Below are 21,024 nucleotides of genomic sequence, written 5' to 3'. Positions count from 1 at the left end.
TCCCAATCGAGTCGAGGAACTTTTCGAGCTGGAAATTTTCTCGACTCAGCACTGGATCACGGGGTATCGTTGTACTTATCTTACACATGCAAAATGTGCCAAAAACAATATCGACAACGAATTCTCTCAACTAATCTTGTTGATCGAGACCGCTATTAGCCTCAAGGCTAAGCGTGCAATATTGTTGTGTTTGCCTCATGAATGATTCTTGCTTTACTTCACCGGGGTTAAGTAAATCGAAAAATATAGTCTATATATTTTTCAATTTGCTTAGCTTTGGTTACTCGGTACTGTAAATTAAATACTCATTTTGTAAGATACTATCCATAAACAAGTCACACAATCCGCGTAGGAATAAAGTAACTTTCAAGTCAGCGAAAGAATATATAGTCTATAGTCTATATATTTTTCAATTCGCTTAGCTTTGGTTACTCGGTACTGTAAATTAAATATTCATTTTGTAAGATACTATCCATAAACAAGTCACACAATCCGCGTAGGAATAAAGTAACTTTCAAGTCAGCGAAAGTAAATAAAAATTTCGCAATCAATGCAAGTATTTTGACAGCACTTTGATTGCGTCGTTTTCCATCCGACTCACGCGGTGTAAAGTGCACCAATACATGCACGATTGGAGAGGTCTATTGCTAGACAATTAATAAGAATGTTTCAAAATCGCATTATCACAGTGATTTTTAGCCGGAGGTTGACAAGTCTTTTATAGCTAACAAAGTAATTGTCTATTGTTTTGGTGAAAGCATTTAAAATTAAACATAAACATAGAATTAAACACCTTAACGGTTTTTGCGATGCACTTTATTATTGTTGATTGCGACAAATTTTCTCGCGAAAAATTCTTGTTGAAGTGCGCGGGTACGTCCAATCGCGGTAATATCTTCTACAAAAAGTGCGGAAATTGAATTTGCGCACTTTTTGTAGAAGACACCAACATGATTGGTTATACCCGCGCACTTCTACGGCGTTTTTCATGCACCTTGCGAGATAAATTCTCCCGCACTTAACAATACTCCCCAGTACTTTCATCGTCACCACCGGTTTTACGAATCAAATGAAAAGTCATTCAACTTTGCGTTTTGAGAAGAGATCTGGCACCTTTGACATGTAAAACCCAGTTGCCAAATTGGTGATTTTTTCATCGTCTAACTCTCTCTCTCTCTTAGACGGCATATGACCGTATGACATTTTGACACAGGACAAAAGTAAAAAGATTTGTATTACAAAAACAAATATAAGTTTTCTGGTTACATTGTTCAGATCGAATATTGACAAGCGGACAAGTACAAGTGAAAAATAAAATTGCAATATTGATTAGTAAGAAACATTTAGCGGTAGACTTCACTATCTTATTTTCGCTGACATATCTAACTTTTTTATGTCATCAACTTTCTCATCAATTTATACGGAAGTGTGTCAATAATTTATACAAATAAGACGGGAGCTTTACAGCCCATTAGGCCAGTGAATACAAATCTCGAAGATTTAAGTTGTTTAATTCATTTTTTGCCAAAGCTCAGAATTTCTGCATTACCTGTATTTATTTGTTTGTGAAGTCATTTGATTCATGCTGCTCTAGAGAATGCGGATAGATACTAGAAAAACAACGAATAAGTCCTCATTATTTACCTTGTGTTTACAAAAATTACAAAAATGTTCTTAGCTATTGTATTGATACTTCCGGTATCGATACTTTTTGGCCGATATTTCGAGTATCTCGATACCTTTGGCTCTTTGGGTATCGATACGGAAGTATCGATACTCTCCATCGTATCGCCCAATGCTACAATAACTATCTGTATCACCAGAGATGCCAGGTGCTTTCGATAACTGTTTGCAACTGCTCGAAAAATCTGCTTGAAATTCAAAAAGAAACCTATCCGTGATTCGAAAAAAGAACTCACTCGCGCAGGCAAAAGTCTGCAAAAATCTGCACACATTTTAAAAAAGTTTGCGCATTATATTATAGATTAATATAAGCGAAGATATATAAAATCTGCGAATATCTGTGAATCAATAAAAATTTGCACACGGACTCTAGTTTTCTGCGTTTTGTGGACAAATATGCACATCTGGTATCCCTGACCATCATATTTATTCTATACAGTAAAATAAAATTATTTAAATATGTGTATTTTTGACGAAAATCAGCCCTTCTGTGCGGGAAGCAACTTTGGCGTCGTACACAAATTACGTAACACATTAAGGAACATGAATATGAATAAACCAATGTTTAAATCTCGTTGATAATAGAAAATGGCCTGCTACTACTAAAACAAGATTCGAACTCACGACCATCTGCTTGTCAAAGAGGACTCCGTCCCCTCACACATTTTTTTTGTTTTTTACCTGTTTTGATTCGTATTATTTAATGCTGTACATATTTGATATTATTTTGCTTTGTGAAATATAATAAAACTATGCCAAAACTGTTTCCTTTCTCCGTTTTGAGCTTAGCCTTTGTACAACATGAAATGTTATTTTAAAGATGGGTAAGAAAATGCTATTATGTGGACAAACGATTTTGAATTTTGAATGAAGAGTTTTGATATTTGGTCTTAAAACAACATGTCGCCGAAAAAACATCGCAAATTTCTAGTTTTAAATTAGTTTATTTGACACGGCACGATACATTTTCTGTTTTACTGAGCCAAGTACAATTCGTTTTAATTCTACGTTAGCAGGGAAAAGAGGGAGGCCTTTTCTTTATTCTCGCGGCCGACTACGAGCTAGTGGGGATTCAAGGTGAGAGGAGGGGAGATACAATTTTGACTTAAAACTATTTTGGAACTTTGTTTTTCAACTGGTAGAGCAATTGTATTCTTGTTTGTTGTGGGTTCAAAATATTTGTGTAAGCATAGTTGCGGGCTCTTCGTTTCCGTGTCTTCAGCATAGCATATTTGTATCCTTAATCTGACAAATAGACAAAGAAAATTTTAAATTTTAATGTCAGCGTTTTTCAGAAAGCAGTATAACTGTGTCATGTACTGGAGATCACCGCTTCCCAGAATGTCTCTAACGGGTACGTTCGGTTGTTTTCCTCGGGCCCGAAGGGAATCTATAAGCTCGGACCTAACACCACAGTATTCGGTACACGACCAAACAACATGCTCGATGTCATGGTAGCCATCGCCACAAACGCAGTGATTACTGTCTACAAGCCCTATACGAAAGAGATGCGTGTTTAACGTGTAGTGATTGGACATAAGTCTAGACATCACGCGAATGAAGTCCCGACCTACATCCAACCCCTTGAACCATGCTTTCGTCGATACCTTAGGAAAAATGGAATGTAGCCACCGTCCCAGTTCATCTGAGTTCCATGATGATTGCCAACTGTTGAGTGTTCTCTGACGCAAAATGCTATAAAATTCATCATAAGCAATTGGTCTTTCATAAATATCGCCATCAATAGCACCCACCTTAGCTAAAGAGTCAGCCTTTTCGTTACCCGGAATCGAGCAATGAGAAGGGACCCACGCTAAGGTAACCCGGTAATTTTTATCTGTTAAAGCACTTAAAAACCACCGTATTTTCCCCAGGAAATACGGGGTGTGCTTCACAGGCTTCATCGATCGCAGAGCCTCAATGGCACTGAGACTGTCTGTGAAGATGAAGTAGTGGTCTGTGGGTAGGGTTTCGATGATTCCAAGAGAGTACTGAATAGCAGCAAGTTCTGCGACGTACACGGAAGCAGGAGCATCGAGTTTGTAGGAGGCGGTAAAATTTTCGTGGAAAACACCGAAGCCAGTGGACTCATCTAGATTAGATCCGTCAGTGTAAAACCTTTTATCATAACTAACATGTTTGAACTTATTCGAAAAAATCTTAGGGATCTCTTGGGGTCGCAATTGATCCGGGATACCAGAAATGTCTTGTTTCATGGTGGTGTCGAAAAATATAGCATTATTAGAAGTATCTAAAAGTGCGACATTGGAGGAATCGTATGAAGAAGGATTAATATCTTGAGCCATATAGTCAAAATATAAAGTCATAAATCTGGATTGAAATTGAAGGTCGACCAACCTCTCGAAATTTTCAATTACTAATGGGTTCCTAACTGTGCATCGAATTAGCAACCGGTAAGAGAGATTCCAAAAACGATGTTTCAACGGAAGAATACCCGCTAACACTTCAAGACTCATCGTATGGGTCGACTGCATGCAACCCAAGGCAATACGCAAACAACGATATTGTATTCTCTCTAATTTTATAATGTGCGTGTTCGCGGCGGAGCGGAAGCAGAAACAGCCGTACTCAAGAACTGACAATATCGTTGTTTGGTAAAGCCTTAGAAGGTCTCCTGGGTGGGCTCCCCACCAGGTTCCGGTAATCGTACGAAGAAAATTAATCCTCTGTTGGCATTTTCGTGTCAGATACCTAATATGACAAGCCCAGGTGCATTTAGAGTCGAACCAGACCCCGAGATATTTAGCGACTAAAACCTGAGAGATCGTTTTACCCGTTAGTAGGAGCTGCAGCTGAGCTGGGTTATGCTTCCTAGAAAAAACGACCAACTCAGTTTTCTCCGGAGAGAATTCGATACCCAGCTTAAGAGCCCATTCAGACAAATTGTCTAAGGTATCTTGCAATGGTCCTTGCAGATCGCTAGCCTCGCTACCAGTAATGGATACAACGCTATCGTCTGCAAGTTGCCTTAGCGTGCATGAATTTGCAAGACATTCATCGATGTCATTGACGTAAAAATTATATAAGAGAGGACTTAAACATGAGCCCTGGGGAAGGCCCATGTAACTAATTCGGGAAGTTGTCGAATCGCCATGTGAGAAATACATATGCTTTTCTGACAACAGATTGAGCAAAAAGTTATTCAAATTTAGTGAAAGTCCCTGCGAATGAAGTTTCGCGCTTAAAACTTCTACAGAGACAGAGTCAAAAGCCCCCTTAATATCCAAGAACGCAGAAGCCATTTGCTCTTTTCGAGCAAATGCGAGTTGAATTTCAGTAGAAAGCAACGCTAGGCAATCGTTCGTCCCTTTGCCCCGGCGAAAGCCAAATTGAGTATCTGAAAGTAAACCGTTTGTTTCGACCCATTTGTCTAACCGTAAGAGGATCATTTTCTCCATTAATTTCCGGAGGCAAGAGAGCATTGCAATCGGCCTATATGAATTGTGATCAGAGGCAGGTTTCCCGGGTTTCCGAATAGCAATGACTTTTACCTCCCTCCAGTCATGCGGAACAATATTTAGCTCAAGAAACTTGTTGAACAAGTCCAACAAGCGTCTTTTTGCAGAGTCGGGTAGATTCTTCAACAGGTTGAATTTTATTCTATCTAACCCTGGAGCCTTATTGTTGCACGACAGGAGAGCCATTGAAAATTCCAACATCGAAAATGGAGGCTCTTCCGTAGTTACTATAAACGCGTCGCGAAAGGTTTTCTGTTCCGGTACAGAGTCCGGACAGACCTTTTTGGCAAAATCGAGTATCCAGCGATCTGAATACTCCTCACTCTCATTCGAAACGTCACGGTTCCGCATGCGCCTGGCGGTATCCCAAAGAGTGCTCATCGCTGTTTCCCTCGACAACGCGTTTACAAACCGCCGCCAGTACCCGCGTTTTTTCGCCTTTACTAAGCTCTTCATCTGCCTGCCCAGTGCCTCGTACTTTCGTAGTAGGTTGACAGTGCCGTACTCCCGGTAGTCCTTATACGCCGCGGACCTTCGCGCGTACAGCTCAGAGCACTCTTTGTCCCACCATTTGTTGGGAGGGCGTTGTCTAATCGTTACCCCGGGTATCGGTTTCGTCTGAGCTTGCGTCGCGGCGTCGATTATCAAGCCAGCTAAGAACGCGTATTCTTCCTCCGGAGGAAGTTCCTCGTGAGTCTCGATAGATTCCGCTATAATAGACTCATAACGCTTCCAATCAATATTACGTGTAAGGTCGTAGGAAATATTGATTGGGTTCGGGGGAGTTGAACCATTAGCAATTGATATAACGATTGGAAGATGATCACTACCGTGGGGATCGTTGATTACTTTCCACTGGCAATCTAACGCTAGTGATGTCGAGCAGAGGGATAGGTCAAGCACGCTTTCACGTGCCGGAGGATTAGGTACGCGTGTCGCTTCCCCAGTATTCAAAACTGTCATATTGAAGTCGTCGATCAAGTTACAGATTAAAGAAGATCGGTTGTCGTCGTACAGCGACCCCCATAGCGAACAGTGAGAGTTAAAATCTCCCAAAATCAAAAAAGGTGCGGGAAGCAATTCTGCTATATCAAGGAGTTGCTTCTGTTCAATCCGCGCGGATGGGGGAATATATAACGAAACAAGGCAAAGGTCTTTTCCATTCATATTCGTTTGAATGGCAACAACTTCAATATTCGAGATCGAGGGGAGGTCAATTCTGAAAAAAGAATAGCACTTTTTGATCCCTAAAAGTACCCCTCCACCGTGTGAGTCTCGATCTCGACGAATGATGTTAAAATCGTGGAAATTAAGTTGGTCATTTGAATTGAGAAAAGTTTCACAAAGCGCGAACGCATCACAATTGTATGTGTTTATCAAATGTGAAAATAAATCAAATTTGGGGATGATACTTCTGCAGTTCCACTGTAACACAGTGACAAAATTCCTAACCTCTTTCAACGAATTAGTCATCGAAAGATACGATAGCTGAAATGAGGGGCCAAGTTGCTGTGAGTTGCTTCAAAAAGGTTTTCACTGTTGGGAGAAGGGCAAGAAGAATGTTTTGAAGGGGATCTGGTATGTTGAATGTTTTAAATATCCAGTCCACAATATCAGAGAATTTTATGAACCCTTTTTTTTTTATGTCTTCTGATCGAGAAATGGGTGCCCGAGGGGTTTTTGGTGCCCCAGGAAGCGGTGGGTACTCCTGGTTTGATTTGAAATTAAAACCGGGGGGTACTTGCTTCGGTTTTTCTTCACCGCTTCCTTTTTGTGTTGTCTTATTGGTCATTCCGCTAGGGGTTATCTTACGACCTTTACGAGAAAGATTAGGAGAGTTGAGCATTCTCCTCTTCCTAGATCCCTCTGGCAAGGCATAGGAACACCCTTCGACGGGATCGTCAGATGTACCCTCATCGGTTGGCAAAAAGGAAAAGATGTTTCCTGTCGAGGGTGGCTCAGCCCTCTTAAGCATTTCTGCAAAAGAGCGCTTTGATCGTTCCTTAAGGGAACGCTTAATTTTTTCCTCGCGCTGTTTGTACGCGGGACATGCCGGAAGGTCATGCCGAGTTCCCTCGCAATAAAGACACTTTTCAGTATCCCCACTGCAAGCGTTCTCAGCATGATTGCCTCCGCACTTGCTACAGCGTGCCTTGTTGCAGCAGTAGGTGGCTGTGTGACCTAACTGCTTACAGTTTTGGCAATGCATGACCCGCGGTACGAACAGGCGTACAGGTAGACGAACCCTGTCCAAGCGGACGTAGTTCGGCAGCGCGGATCCGGCGAATGTTACTCGGAAGGAATCCGAAGGGAGGAATTTCTTCTTCCCTTCTTCGATGGATACTGAATGCAATTGCTTGCAATCCAGTATCTTTACACTTTGCATCAAGGGGTTTTTAAAGCAGCCAACTCCATGACGCAAAATGTCATCGACAGTGAGATTCCCCTCGGTAACCACACCGTCGATTTCTACATCCTTGGCAGGGATGTACACGCGATACTCTCTCGTGAAGAGCTCGTAGCCAGCAATTTCGTTTGCTTGCTTCAAGCTACTCACGACAACTCGCAGTTTGTTCGGCCTCACCTTCGTAATCTCGGTTACGGCCGAAAAATGTTTTGCCAGGTCTTTGCCAATTTGGATAATATTCAATGGCTTCTTTATGGGCCGGAAAAAAACAACGTAGGGACCGCCAGCGGCATCTGGGTAAGCTTTTACCCGTACTTCCGGTACTCTTGGTACAGGACTTGGCAAAGGGGAGGGCACAGGGGAAGGTAGGGGTGTGCTGATGGGAGAAATTTCAATTTCTTCCCCGTTTGTTTCCACCTCCAGGAAAAGTTGCACCTGCATGTCGTCCATTTTGCGGGAGCGTTACGCTCTACCGCACACAAACGATAAATATTCGAATATGGGGGGGGGTTCAAGTAGTTGATGTTAAATTTTAAAAACAATTTTTCAATCTACAATGGATCAAATAAAAAAAAGACAGTAATACTAATACTAATAACAATAGTAATAATAATAATAATAATAATAATAATTATAGTAATAGTATTAATAATAACAATAATAATATCAATGATAATATTAATAATAATATTATAACATAGTAATAATATTGATAATAATAGTAAAAATTCTAAAGGTAATACTTCACCGAACGTCTAAGTCACGACCTCACGGCTGATAGTAGGATTAATCGAGCGTCTCCGCAGAACAAACAATGACGATCCAGCTTCGTGTTGAGACACAGTGGCCGTGTCCTACACGCGACCTTGTAGATGCCACTTGTAGTTGACTTCCACTCGCTCGATCGTATGATGGTCCGTGCTGCTAGCGGGGTAACAGCGGTGCGGGAGAATTATTCTTGCTGATATATCAGCTGCGTATCGAATCACTGGCGGGGTAGCCTGCCCCTACCAGTGTGCAGATGTTTCTGCCGATATATAACAGTCTATTGTTATTGCGCAGCACGAGAACTAATCGACAAAAAAACACCCGTACGATAACTCGTGTATTGTTATTTTGCGAACTCAAACGGAGATAAACAATTTGCGTCTAATCGAGACGAAAGCAAAACAACGAATGTCGCAAATTTCTGATTTCTCTAAAATTTAAAATGGCACCACAGATAAACAGACGTGCCACTCGATGAAGATTTCATCGACCAGAAAAATAACGATAATTTTTAAATTTTGCTTAATGGGCAATAATTGTGCTAGTGTCGCTATAAGCAAGCGTGCCTTTTCATTATCAAACACAAAAACCATGAGTAATACCGCTTGTGTTGATTTAAGCAAGCGTGAACACCCATTAGCAAAGATAAAAACCGTTTTACGAAAATAAATTAGTAGGCAATAAGCTCACATGGTGACGCATGAGTGTAACGGTTCGAATAAGGACGAAGATTTTTCAGGACTTTTGTTCGAAGAGGCACGTCTGTTTGTCTGTGACGGCACCATTGTTGCCCCCTAAGGTGAAACCTCTCGCAATCCATTGTGTCTAGTGCACCAATACTATCGTGTTTTCGGTGTTTATGTATACGTGAAGTCTATGTATGCGATGTTGTATGTATGGATGAGGCCTGTAATAAATATCTTGCACGTTATTTTGTCTACCTGTCAAACATTGTTTACAAATTTTGCCGAAAATCAATTCACCTTAGAGGGCAATTGAACCCATTATGTGTGATGATATGCATTGGCATTCAAAGACGCTCAGGAATCTTAACTGTTTAAATATTAATCCAAAATATGGGATAGCCTCCCGTGTGGACGCATCGTGCCTTCCACACGGCGCATTTTTTTTTGTGTCGCCTTCTTTCTGCTTTCTAATGGCGAAAGTGCTGGCAACGCCATGTTGTATCATTTTTCGCATACCGGTTATTCGAGTTTTGATCGAGAAGTATATTGTTTTATTTTTTCCTCGAAAAAACATAAAAAAACATGAATTGGGAGGCACGACGACAAGAAGGCGTGCACACGGCGAAGCTTACTACGGCGCAATTGCGCCTTCCATGTAGACGAGTAGGTGGTAGAGGCTAGAAGGCACATTGGAAGGTTTCAAGAAGGTACTGCCAATTTTCGTCAGAAAAGCGATGTCATGCCGTGAGTGTATTCGGCTCTCAAAGATCAACTCATCTCACAGGCAAGGGAACCTGTTATGTACAACGGGAACGGAGAGCAAATGGTTGCATCTAGATTAACTTGCACTCAATTTTTTCATCTGATTCACTCACCTCTTGAAGTAATGCTCCACGGATCTGTCACAGCCCAAATCAAGGGATCAGGAATATCGCGTTTCGCTTTCTTTTTGATTTCCCGCTGCAAGGCAGCTCTACGACGCTTAGTGCATCGGCCCATTTTCTCTAGCGGCAATACTTTTCTAGATATTTTTGTGTTTACACTGGTTGGTTGTCGTCAAAACAACCATCGCGAATAACATTGTGGCCAGTTTTGCGGTTGAATAGATTATCTTAAAAATTAACTGAACGAAACTTTAACTGCAAAGTAGCAAATGGAACAACTTTTGAATGTTTTCAAAATATTTCAGTGATTCCTTTCATTACCTCATGGGTAAAAGTAATTAGAACAGGGTTTTTATGCAATTATTCAACAATGAACAAAATATCATCAAATCGAAACTTCCAACACTGCACTCATGCTGATGTAATAAAGATGTGTTGGAAGACGGTTTCGTTTTTGCGTTGTAATTAGGGTTAATTGACAAACAGTTGACCTCCTGGTACATACGATAGCTGATTTGATGGGATTTTATAATCTTGTCCATACGAAGTTGTTTTTTGATTTGTCGTCATTTTTAATAAACAGTTTCAAGTGAGGGGTGTTTTCAGACAAGAAGTAGGTATGTAATATAGATATACAATTGGTTGCACAAATAAAGATTCGGAATGAAAATCGCTAAAAACCTCGAAGGGTTCCACTCTAGGCTGATTTACCCTACACACCGGAACCATTTTATAAACAAAAATGATGTGATACTGAGGTGACTACGAAGTGAAAAAAATTCATTTATTGGAATAAATTTACAGTTACCGGTAAATTGAAACAGTTTTCGTGCTAAAATCTTCAATCGGTAGGTGAATAAACAATCTGAGTGTAAATTAAAAATATTGGTAATGCAGCTACAGTGAAAGTGGTGAAAAAAACTGATTTAAACCAGCCTTGCCGAGCGGTAGGATTTTTGCCTAGTGTGATGGTGAACCAACTGCACCCCAACAAATTTGCAGAAATCTTTTGAAAACATGTGAAAATCATGGAGGTAGCTATCAAATAGTGAAGATACCATTATAATGATCTTAAAATAGCAAGATTAGGAAAATTGGCGCAGGTAAGTTAGTGAATTTAAGTAAAAACTATGATTCGCTGGTTGAGAGTGAAAGTTGTAGGTGTGTGCGACGTGTACGTATAGCGTAAAATTGATGAGAGAGTGTGAGAGAGGATCCGGCCATTTTGGTAGCCATTATTGGATTGCGAACCGTTCAACCTTAAGGTAAAATTGGTTCAAACTCAGGAAAACTTTGTTTTTGCATTAAAATACATGAAAAAATCATACATAGAAGCCAAGGCAAAAGAATGTAGCTCTGTTATCCATATGTTTTAACCTAAGACAAGATGTGACAGCTGGTCACTGCTGCTGATTGGCTGAATCCGATAACGCAATCGTCACGTAGAAAATACAACGAAGTTACTTTTCACTGTAAAGCAGTGATGCTGGAGAGTCATAATTTAGCTATTATAATTGTTCATAAATAATGATGCAAAAGTATGCAAGGTACATGATATTACCGAGTAATGTTTTTCACTGTTATAACTTTAAAAATGCATTGATTAATCGTTTATTACTATTTCTGTTGAAATCCAAGAAACTTAGGAAGAAAAATATTAGGTACCAAGAAACTTAGGAAGAAAAAATTTGATAGTAGAAGTATGCTTTATTGAACATAAAATAATGAATAAAAATTGAGTATTATTCGCCTATATATTGCAATTTTAATTTGTTTTATTTTCATTGACCTGCAGAAGTTGTTGAAAATAATCATTCTGGCATCAACGGTATGGAACGTTCAAAAAAATTTCGACGGGGATGACGGCCGTTACGAAAAGAAAAATAAGAAGCCAGCTGTCGCGTCTTGTCTTACACGGTAAGAGTCGAAAACCCATTAATGGTTAATTTTTTACCCATTTTTCACTGTCATATGCAGCTGTCAAAAAAATGGGTAAATTTAAAAATGTGAAATGGATAAAATTTTACGCATTAGAAAGACATATTCTTAGAAAAAAAAATGAGTCATTTTTTTACCCATTAATGGGTGAAAAAAAACTTCAAGTGTCTTTTAAGTTTGTTCTGTCGATTTGTTCTTACGCGTTACTTCAACGAGCTGTTTTGTTCACTGTATTTTTTCAATAATTGCCATGGAAGAACTTAAAAAGAGACTAGATGCTGCGTCGTTTGAGAAGTTGCAAGGTAAATAGTATGTAATATCATTGAATTTTACAATGTGAGAGTTTCTTGTATTAGATCTTGGAATGTCCACTATCTGGCTGTAATACCTTTGTCACAGGTTTTCTACAAATGAAACATCACGTGAAAAATCATCACAAAATGAAAACGGGTCGAAAAAATCCAATTCCATTTATCTGCAAAATTTGTTACTCTGTTCAAAAAACTTTTTCCAAGCTTAAAACTCACGTTCAACGTCATCATCCAATTCCGGATTCAAGGTTATGTAAGGGCCATAATGACTTACCCACGCAAGAGCTTCCACCTGAACCTATTGTCGACGCTGAGAGCATTACTAACAAAATCACTGACCAATTTTTTTATGTACCTGCGATTCCAAAAAAACATATTTTCCAACAGGCATCGCAGTCAGTTACACAATTTCGATGTGATGTGGCTCTGCCGGAACGCAAAATTCAAGATTTTGTTAAACAGTGCACAAAAATTCTGGATAACTACCAACGTTTCTCAATAAATGTTATCAAAAACTTCGTGAAAAATAGTAACATCTCACTTAATGATGAAAACGTTACAAAAATGTTCAACGACTTAGAAATAACCAATATATTTGTTGATGTGAAAACACCAAATGATAATCTGGCATATTTGTGCGGAGTTGCCGAGCGTAAAACACCGGAGATCAGAGAATATGCTCTAGGTACTAGAAAAATCAGGAAAACTAAAAAGTACCAGATCACAGGGAGAGGAAATAAAAAAGTATTACAGTCGAAAACCCCGGTTGAACTAGTGAAAGATTCAGTGCATTATATTTCTGTCACAAACGTCCTCGAACTTCTGATGCAAAATCCTTCAGCTCGTAGCATGATTGCGAACGAAAGATCGTCACCAGACATGTTGCGAGGTTTTAAGGATGGCACTCTTTATCAGAACCATCTGTTTCTTCAGAAATATCCGTTATCTGTACGTTTGTCAATTCACATCGGCGACGTGGAGTATTGCAACGCTCTGGGGTCACGTAAAGGGAAACAGAAAATAACAGTTATAAGTTTTAAAGTACAGAACTTCAATGATCAAGTTAACTCAAATCTTGATAGAGTTTATAATGTGTTGTTCGTTCGTTCCTTGCTGCTCAAAAGGTACGGGTTTAAAAAAATTCTACGCCCACTAATGGAAGACCTAACACTTTTGGAAACTGATGGAGTGACGCTGCATCTATCTAACGCTGAGATCTATACGCTACGAGCTACACTTGTTCACGTTCTGGGCGATACTTTAGCGATTCATGAGCTGTTCGAATTGATGCCACCACAATCCAATATTTTTTGTCGCACGTGCTTTATTTCCCGCGCTGCTTTTCATGAAGGACGATTCGGAGCAGAGTATCCACTGCGAACTCGTGAGAGTATTTGGAATGATCTGGAAGCTCTTCGTAACAATTCGATTGCTTCTTCAAAATGTGGATTATTCCGTGCCGCTATATTCAACTCATTGCGCTACTTTCATTTTGCCGAGTATGCTAGCTTCGATCCAATGCACGGTATTTTGGAAGGCGTCGCAAGTCTGGTGATAAAAGGAACACTAAACTATTTAGTCAATCAATTGAAATTGATTTCTGATGCAGACTTGAACGATAGAATAGTTAGTTTCGATTATGGGGTAGAAGAATCAAAGGACCGACCAGTAGGAAGTTTCGCTGCTAGAGGACTTAGAGGGAACGGAAATGTTATAAGTCAATCAGCATCTCAGACTTGGCTGTTGCTAAGAGCATTTGTATTCTTGTTTGCAGATTAACTAGATGGACAAACTGATTATTGCGAACTTTTTCCCGATTTGCTATTGATCACTTATTATTCCTTTTCAACAGTGCTAACGAGAAATATGGTAAATCGATTGGAGTCAGCAATTGAAAGTTTTTATAAAAAAATTAGGTGTTGTTTTCCGAACAAAATTCCAATCAATAAGATACATCATATTTCTCACTACCCAGTAATAATTCGCAAAAGTGGGCCAATAGCAAAAATGAGTTGTCTTCAATTTGAGGCAAAGTTTAAAGTTACCAAGGCGCAATCGAAAACATGCAACAATTTTCGCAATCTCACTTTAAGCCTAACCAAAAGAGTAAACCTTAAGCAAATTAATGCCATTATAAATCACAACTATGAGACTAACATCGTGAAAGTTATTTCTTCTAAAACAATTTTAAAAGCAACACTACCATGCAACATACTTCTGTTTGATTTTCCGGAAGCCATCATTTGTATTAAGCACCTCATATTCAACGGAACAAGCTTCCGTCCCGGGCTTGTAGCAAAATTCGAAATATGCAACAACATGAAATATGGCATTATAGAAGCTATCGTTAGCTGTGACACCATTGAACCTGTATTTATTGTTCAAACATTGACCATCGCTGAATACGTTAAAAATTTGAATAGCTACAAAGTTTTACCAACAAAGGAAACATTGAGAATATCTGTTCAGAACATATTCAGTAAAAAAACATACAGTCTGTGGCAACTTTATGGTAAAAATAACGCTAACTTTATTAGCTTAAAATACTATTATTCTTGTTAAGAATGTCTCTGTGTCAAAAAGAAATTATTAAATTGTGTTAAAAACAACGAAAATATTATTTCAACAGCAGTATTGATTATTCTTTTGAATGGACCAACTATGACAGTAAAACCGGAAAAAACGTAGCTTTATGTACAGAATAACTCATACAGGTAAAACTTCTCGTATATTTACTAAAAGCAATTAATTGTTTGCCGCTTGTATGTCAGGGTGTTGATGGAGTAACCAAATATCTAATTCACATTCATATGTTCTGAACAATGAGTTTAAATTAATATGCTGATCAACTAAACATCAATGCATTATTTTCTACTTTCTAGCGCAAAAATTTACTAATGAATCCATTATGTACATAACGGACGAAGATTTGACGACGGTTGGCATAACAGAAATGGGACCACGCCTTATCGTAAAATCTGTGATAGCAAAACTCATAATGACATACAAGTCAGAAGAGCCAACAGCGGAGCCATCTCAATCATCAAATCAATCATCCTTTTCTTCGGTAAGTTACTAACACTTAACAACAATGCTTCATGTTTCAGCAGGTGTTTGATTTGACACTGAGAGCATTGATAATTTTAAAGGAACTATTCTGTTGCGCACAATGTATGATAGGGACTGTTCGAAGATTACCCTTTTCGATTATACACCAATTTTGAATGCAATACACGTAGCACAAATTCACACCCGAATCAATAGCCAAACGGCAATTTGAGTTACTCCACGGTCAGCAGCACCAGCAACAGAGGTTCTCTGTCGGACGGTACCCCCTTTTTATATTTTTACTTCGCATTTTGTGGAAATTTCTTATCGTAAACGGTATGTAGACTGACGATTGCAAGTTGCAATTTTTGAGCCAATGATTGTTAGGCAAAATTTTCATCTTCCATACCTCAACGGTGGAAAATTTCAGTTTTGCATTTGCACGCAGGTTCATCAAAGCAATGAACACTGTGTGTTTCGTTTTTTGCAACTATTTGTTGTCTCCTGCGAAAAACTTTCTATAAAATATGTCATTATGTATTAGGTAGTTCGAAAATTTACTGCACTATTCGTGAGCGAAAAACTTGTTTTCTATTAAGATTGTTGTAAGTTCTTGGCGCGAAAATTAAGCATGATTTACAGAAAAAACAGTGCTACACTTTGCCAGGGGAATTGAAGATAAATATAACACAAACTACGAACTATTCACCTTAGCAGCAACCGCGACTTGTACTACAGCAACCTGAAATTTCCGACAGTATTGCCCTCTGCAATATTCATCGAAACACACAAAAAAAAAACATTCGAAACCCACTAGCTCAGTGGATATCGATTACGAAAATCTTTTTTCGAAAATTCCCCTATTTTGAGAAATGCCGACAAACTACCGGTTTCAATGCCTTGGTAATTACAGCTTTTAAATGCAGTTCCTATGCATCAGACTGTGTGTTGACTTATTTTGCTTGGGAATTTACCGTTAATCGAACACAAGCACCGTCACTTATTATATGTTTTCTAGCGCAAACATTCTCATAGGGATGGGCGATACTAGCATCGATACCAGCGGTATCGATACTAGGGGTCGCGGCATCGAGCATTTTGGCATCGATACTCGCCGCTTGAAATGAGTACCGGTGTCGATACCTTCTAAACGACGCTTTTAAAAAAAAATTGCAGGTCTGATACCGATACTATCGAAGCATCGATAATTGATACTCTTTCAACCGATACTCCGATACCTGGTATCGAAGTTCATTGAAGCATCGCGATACCAAAGTATCGATACTTTTGTCAGTATCGCCCATCCCTACATTCTCAATCTGTTGTTTTGTTTTAGCATAACTCGCCTAATTGAAAACACTCATTTTTGAGTTTAAATCTCTCACTACATATGCAAAAAGAGATTTATGTATCAAGAAGTTAATTGATATTTTCATACACAAAATAGACTATTCTATCTGCGTTAGTTTTTTGGTTGAAAACCAATTCCTATTCCGTCAAAATACCATTCCGATATAATCATGTATAAAGTTTCAAGTCAAGCTTGCGCAGCCGGTACGAGGCACGCTTCAAATCGCTCTAACATTCTCCCTGTTGCCCGGATCTATACGACAATTTGGGAGAATTTTCTCAAGAAGTTATACTTCAAGATAGAGTAAAATTTTTTTCTGCAATTTGATTGAAAACGAAGAGAATATATTAATTCAACTCTTTGCTCATGGACAAACGACTAATCTAGTTTTTGGATGAAAATACCGCTAGTAGTAACAGATGCGGCTTACTGTTAAAATTTATTTAGAATATCGACGCAATTCGCAATAATTACATATATTAATATCCTTTGTTTCACAGATTCGTGACGCACTAAAAGGCAATAAAAAGACCATGAAAATTTTGTACTGCAAGCTGAATGCAAAGTTAATACATACACATAAGGAGCTCCTTTTGATAACCAGGGTGGTATGCGCTGGAATGGTTTCACATCTTCTAAAAAACAAAAAGTGAGAACACTGGTTATATCTATATGAATCTTTTCATCAAAAATTGAGGAATCGTTCTTTCTTTCCAGATACCCTTCTTTTGAAACCTTTCCAATACTGCAGGAAACTAAAGTGGCAGATTCGTCCCCGGACTATGTGAGATTATTATTAAACTATGAAAGCATCAATACTTAATTTGAGAATGAAACAGTTATACCCCTACATGTACACAAGATTTGTGAGAATTTCCTTAATTTTGCCAATGAGGAAGTCACCCTCAAACATTTACCTTGCTTTCAATAGATTTGATAATTAGTGCTTTCGTGGTTGTTTGTGTATGTCCAGTAATACACCAATAGTTGTTTTCATTTTCAGTCAATGTTCTTTTGGAAAAATGGTGGACGCGGCCCTAACTTCGAACACACTGGTCTAATCCAATCGCATATCAGAAAAACTTGCAGAAATCTTGCGCCAGAAGAACGAAAGTTAGTTCACAAAGCGAAAAAAAACGGAGAAAGTGCTCGTTTCCACGGAAGTTGTTCAAACAGCTCACGACTGCGTGCAAAGACCCGGTATCTAAAAATTTCAGCACGATAATTAAATGTATGAACGACACTCATAGTCTTCACATGATGCTTTTGCAAGAGAAAAAAACTGTCAAAGAAATTTTTGCTGTGTTCTCGCATCTAAAATCCTACAGTGGCGTTATGGTAAGTTATTGCTTAGCTTAGTTGATATATTTTCTAACATATTAAATTCAACAGATCCAAAAGACATACGAAAGAATGAACCCTACACTTGATAGAGAGTCTAATCAGAAAAACGTCCTAGTAAGAGGACTATTGATTAAAAATGAAACCTTCGCGACAGTTGGAGATGGTAGGTTGAACTTGTTTTGTTACATGACTTGTTTAAAAACTAGTTACTTCTCAATAGATAATTTGCGAGGATGTCTGAGAATTCTGGTGACTCTGAGCAGGAAAGGTGTCAAAAGCCAAGGCGGAATTGAATGTTTGTCGGCCGAGGAACAAATTGCAGCGCCACTGGTTAGATGGATTTCGGTATTCCTATTCGAAAAAAAGTCTGTATGGCTTGTTTGACTATTCTCTTTTTTCAGGATCAATCAACATCCCTTCCAGAACAACTAGCCAAATACGTCGCATGGAATTTGGATTCGCCCGTAGATCCACATTTGATAACTGATGGTACAAACTTTTACTTATATGTTGAAGGAGAGATAGTGGAGTGTGGAACTTCATCACTTCATGCTATGGACATCCTCTTCAAATGTTTTGCGTTTTTAAGTTAAAAGTTCCACCTTCTTTAAAAAGGGTTGTAGAGTTTTTTGAAATTATCACATATAAAATTAAGTCTAATAGTACAACACAAAGTGTAAACAGACTAGTAGCTATGTTTAGAGAATCAATTGTTGCAGAGAATTGCGATTCTGACAATTGATGATAGTAGTTAAGTTATCCTGTATTCGTTAATAAGCCTTTTCATACATTTGCAAATAATTAAAAATAATTGATTTCACTTTCACTTCTTTTAACTTTTTTGTGTGATAATCACAAAATTTCCATTTTTGCATGGATGCAGGTATAAAATAATGGGTAAAATTTCACCCATTTTCTTGAGAAAATTCATTTCTCAAAATGAGTAAAATTGTACCCAGTTTTTGACGTTTGATCGGTATACCCATTAATGGGTAAATCGAGTTTACCCATTAAATGGGTTGGCTCCCTTTTTCGCGAAATGGTTGAAAAAGTACCCATTAATGGGTTTTCCTTTCTTACCGTGTAGGTTTCAACCAGGGATATTACGGTCATAGGGATGGGAAATATCGACTTAAATGGCTATCGATAATTATCGATAAATTCCCTAATACCACGATAACTATCGATAATTATCGATAGTTTGACAGCTAGAACCAGATGAAGAAAAACAACAAAGTGTTGCTCCCGTTGTGGACAGGAACAATATTTAAAAGTTTATTTGCACACATAATTCGCACTTAAGCGAAATCTCGTCGTTGTCCGTATAAGGTAGAGTGAGCGAAAATGAGTATCCCTCAATTTTCTAACAATTTTAAAGAGGATCTCATGTGAGAATGAACAATCATCGAATTCTCTTTAACAAAGGCAAGGCCAATATATTTTTTCAGTTCTGGCATCATTGTGGAGGATAAATGCCAATGCGAGGAAAATATCAGGTGGCTCTTGTGGCTGTCAAACTCCATACATTTTCCATCTACCACTCATTAATACTGGTACCAGCGTTTCTGGTACCCACTTTTTGGTTGGTTTGCCCTAAAACAAGTGAAATAGAGTAAACGTCCCGTTTTGTAGGTAGACTTATTCTCGAGTAAATGTCGGTTTAGATGAAAAAAAAAAACAAGAGCTCAACATTTGTTTTCAGTACAATATGCACTTTTATTGAATAAGATAAGTGTTGTAAGCATTTGAAATGAAATATTACCACCGCACATAGGAGTATTTGACCCAAAAAGTTGGCCAAAAGTCCGAAATACAAAACACATGATTTCCATTATTTTTAATTGATTTCAGTTGAAACATACCCTCATGCTATCCCAGAACCCATTGGTGTCTTATCACATAAACCAAACTGTTATATTTCTAATTTATTCCACACTGAATTGGTCAGTTTGGAAAATACGTGCTACTGCTCGAGTGGCGTAAAAAACTGAAAAATTTTGTCAAATAGTTTTTCCCTCTCACAGGACATAATCTACAAGATAAGTAAAATGTTTTGCAATATTTAAAACGTTGATTGCATAAAATAATCATGGATTGTTTACGAAATAAGTGATTGTGAAAACCGACCGCGAAAAATCCATAATATTGTGAAATTAATTATATGATTTAGTAACCTTCCGCGCAAGTCCCGTCGAAGCTTTATTCATTGACAGAAAAATCAAAGCCTTCTGTAATGAAGATTTATATGGAAATTTCTAAATCTTTGTTTTATATCATGTGTAAAAAGACACTAAAAAAATGAAGTAAGCGAATTTAATGTAATATTATATATGTTAGGTGACGTTTTGAATGGATGTCACCTTTTTTGTGTTGACTATACGAAAATAACACGTTTTTGATATAAATCTATCCAATTACTACCAAAATATAGCGACTTGGACTTTTGGCCAGCTTTTTGGCCCAAATACTCCTATGTGCACCGTGAAAAATTTATGATTGGTAGGCAAAATGTTGACGTTTATAGGCCCCTGGAAAATATCAATAACTATCGATAACGCGGAAAGCTTAACGATTCTATCGATGTCAATTGTAACGATGCGGATGTCAATTTTCATGCGGATGTTCCGCATTTGCGGATGCGGATATCCGTTACATCCCTAGTTTCAACTATGCCCATTACAGCCGTGACTATATCCCGAATTAGTTAGGCACGTTTTATGGTCAATGATTATGCAGAACCCTGTAGGATAAATTATTTATGACAGGAGCTCAGATATTTCTCTGGATCTTATACTCTTACAAGTATTTTGCAATGATCTATAGACAATCTCATGAGACGTTACAGAACTCAATTCATGAATGAAATTTTGACAGAATGCATAGAACCGCTGACATAACGCACGCAAAAGCAATATCAACATAAGCAAATACGTTGTCTCCTATCACTTCGTAAAATGGTGTATTGTTATTATTAATGGCATATTTACCGGCGATTCAAATCATTTTTAGGTCTATTTTTCATAACAAACACCGATCACTTTTGCCCCGGTGTCATATATTTTGTTATACCAAATCAAAGCTTTTTGGAATAGGCAGAAAATCATTATAAAACCCTTTACCCTGCA

At 38.3% G+C, this 21,024-nt stretch overlaps 1 protein-coding gene across 1 annotated transcript in view; it reads left to right on the top strand.

The window, feature by feature from the left end:
• LOC129725002 (uncharacterized) overlaps positions 1-18,673 on the top strand; it is a 54,983-nt gene extending 36,310 nt beyond the window's left edge. Inside the window, exons 2-8 of the mRNA XM_055680365.1 lie at positions 15,039-15,223; positions 17,056-17,204; positions 17,273-17,339; positions 17,559-17,893; positions 17,948-18,062; positions 18,120-18,244; positions 18,301-18,673. Of these exons, the coding sequence (XP_055536340.1) occupies positions 15,039-15,223; positions 17,056-17,204; positions 17,273-17,339; positions 17,559-17,780 (623 nt within the window). The 3' untranslated portion in view covers positions 17,781-17,893; positions 17,948-18,062; positions 18,120-18,244; positions 18,301-18,673. The remainder of the gene's footprint in view (positions 1-15,038; positions 15,224-17,055; positions 17,205-17,272; positions 17,340-17,558; positions 17,894-17,947; positions 18,063-18,119; positions 18,245-18,300) is intronic.
• The last annotated feature ends 2,351 nt before the right edge of the window (positions 18,674-21,024 follow it).

Source organism: Wyeomyia smithii, chromosome 2, assembly GCF_029784165.1.
Source record: "Wyeomyia smithii strain HCP4-BCI-WySm-NY-G18 chromosome 2, ASM2978416v1, whole genome shotgun sequence".
NCBI classification, from domain to species: Eukaryota; Metazoa; Arthropoda; class Insecta; order Diptera; family Culicidae; genus Wyeomyia; species Wyeomyia smithii.
The sequence above is the reverse complement of the archived record's forward strand: the minus strand, read 5'-3'. Positions and strand labels throughout refer to the sequence as shown.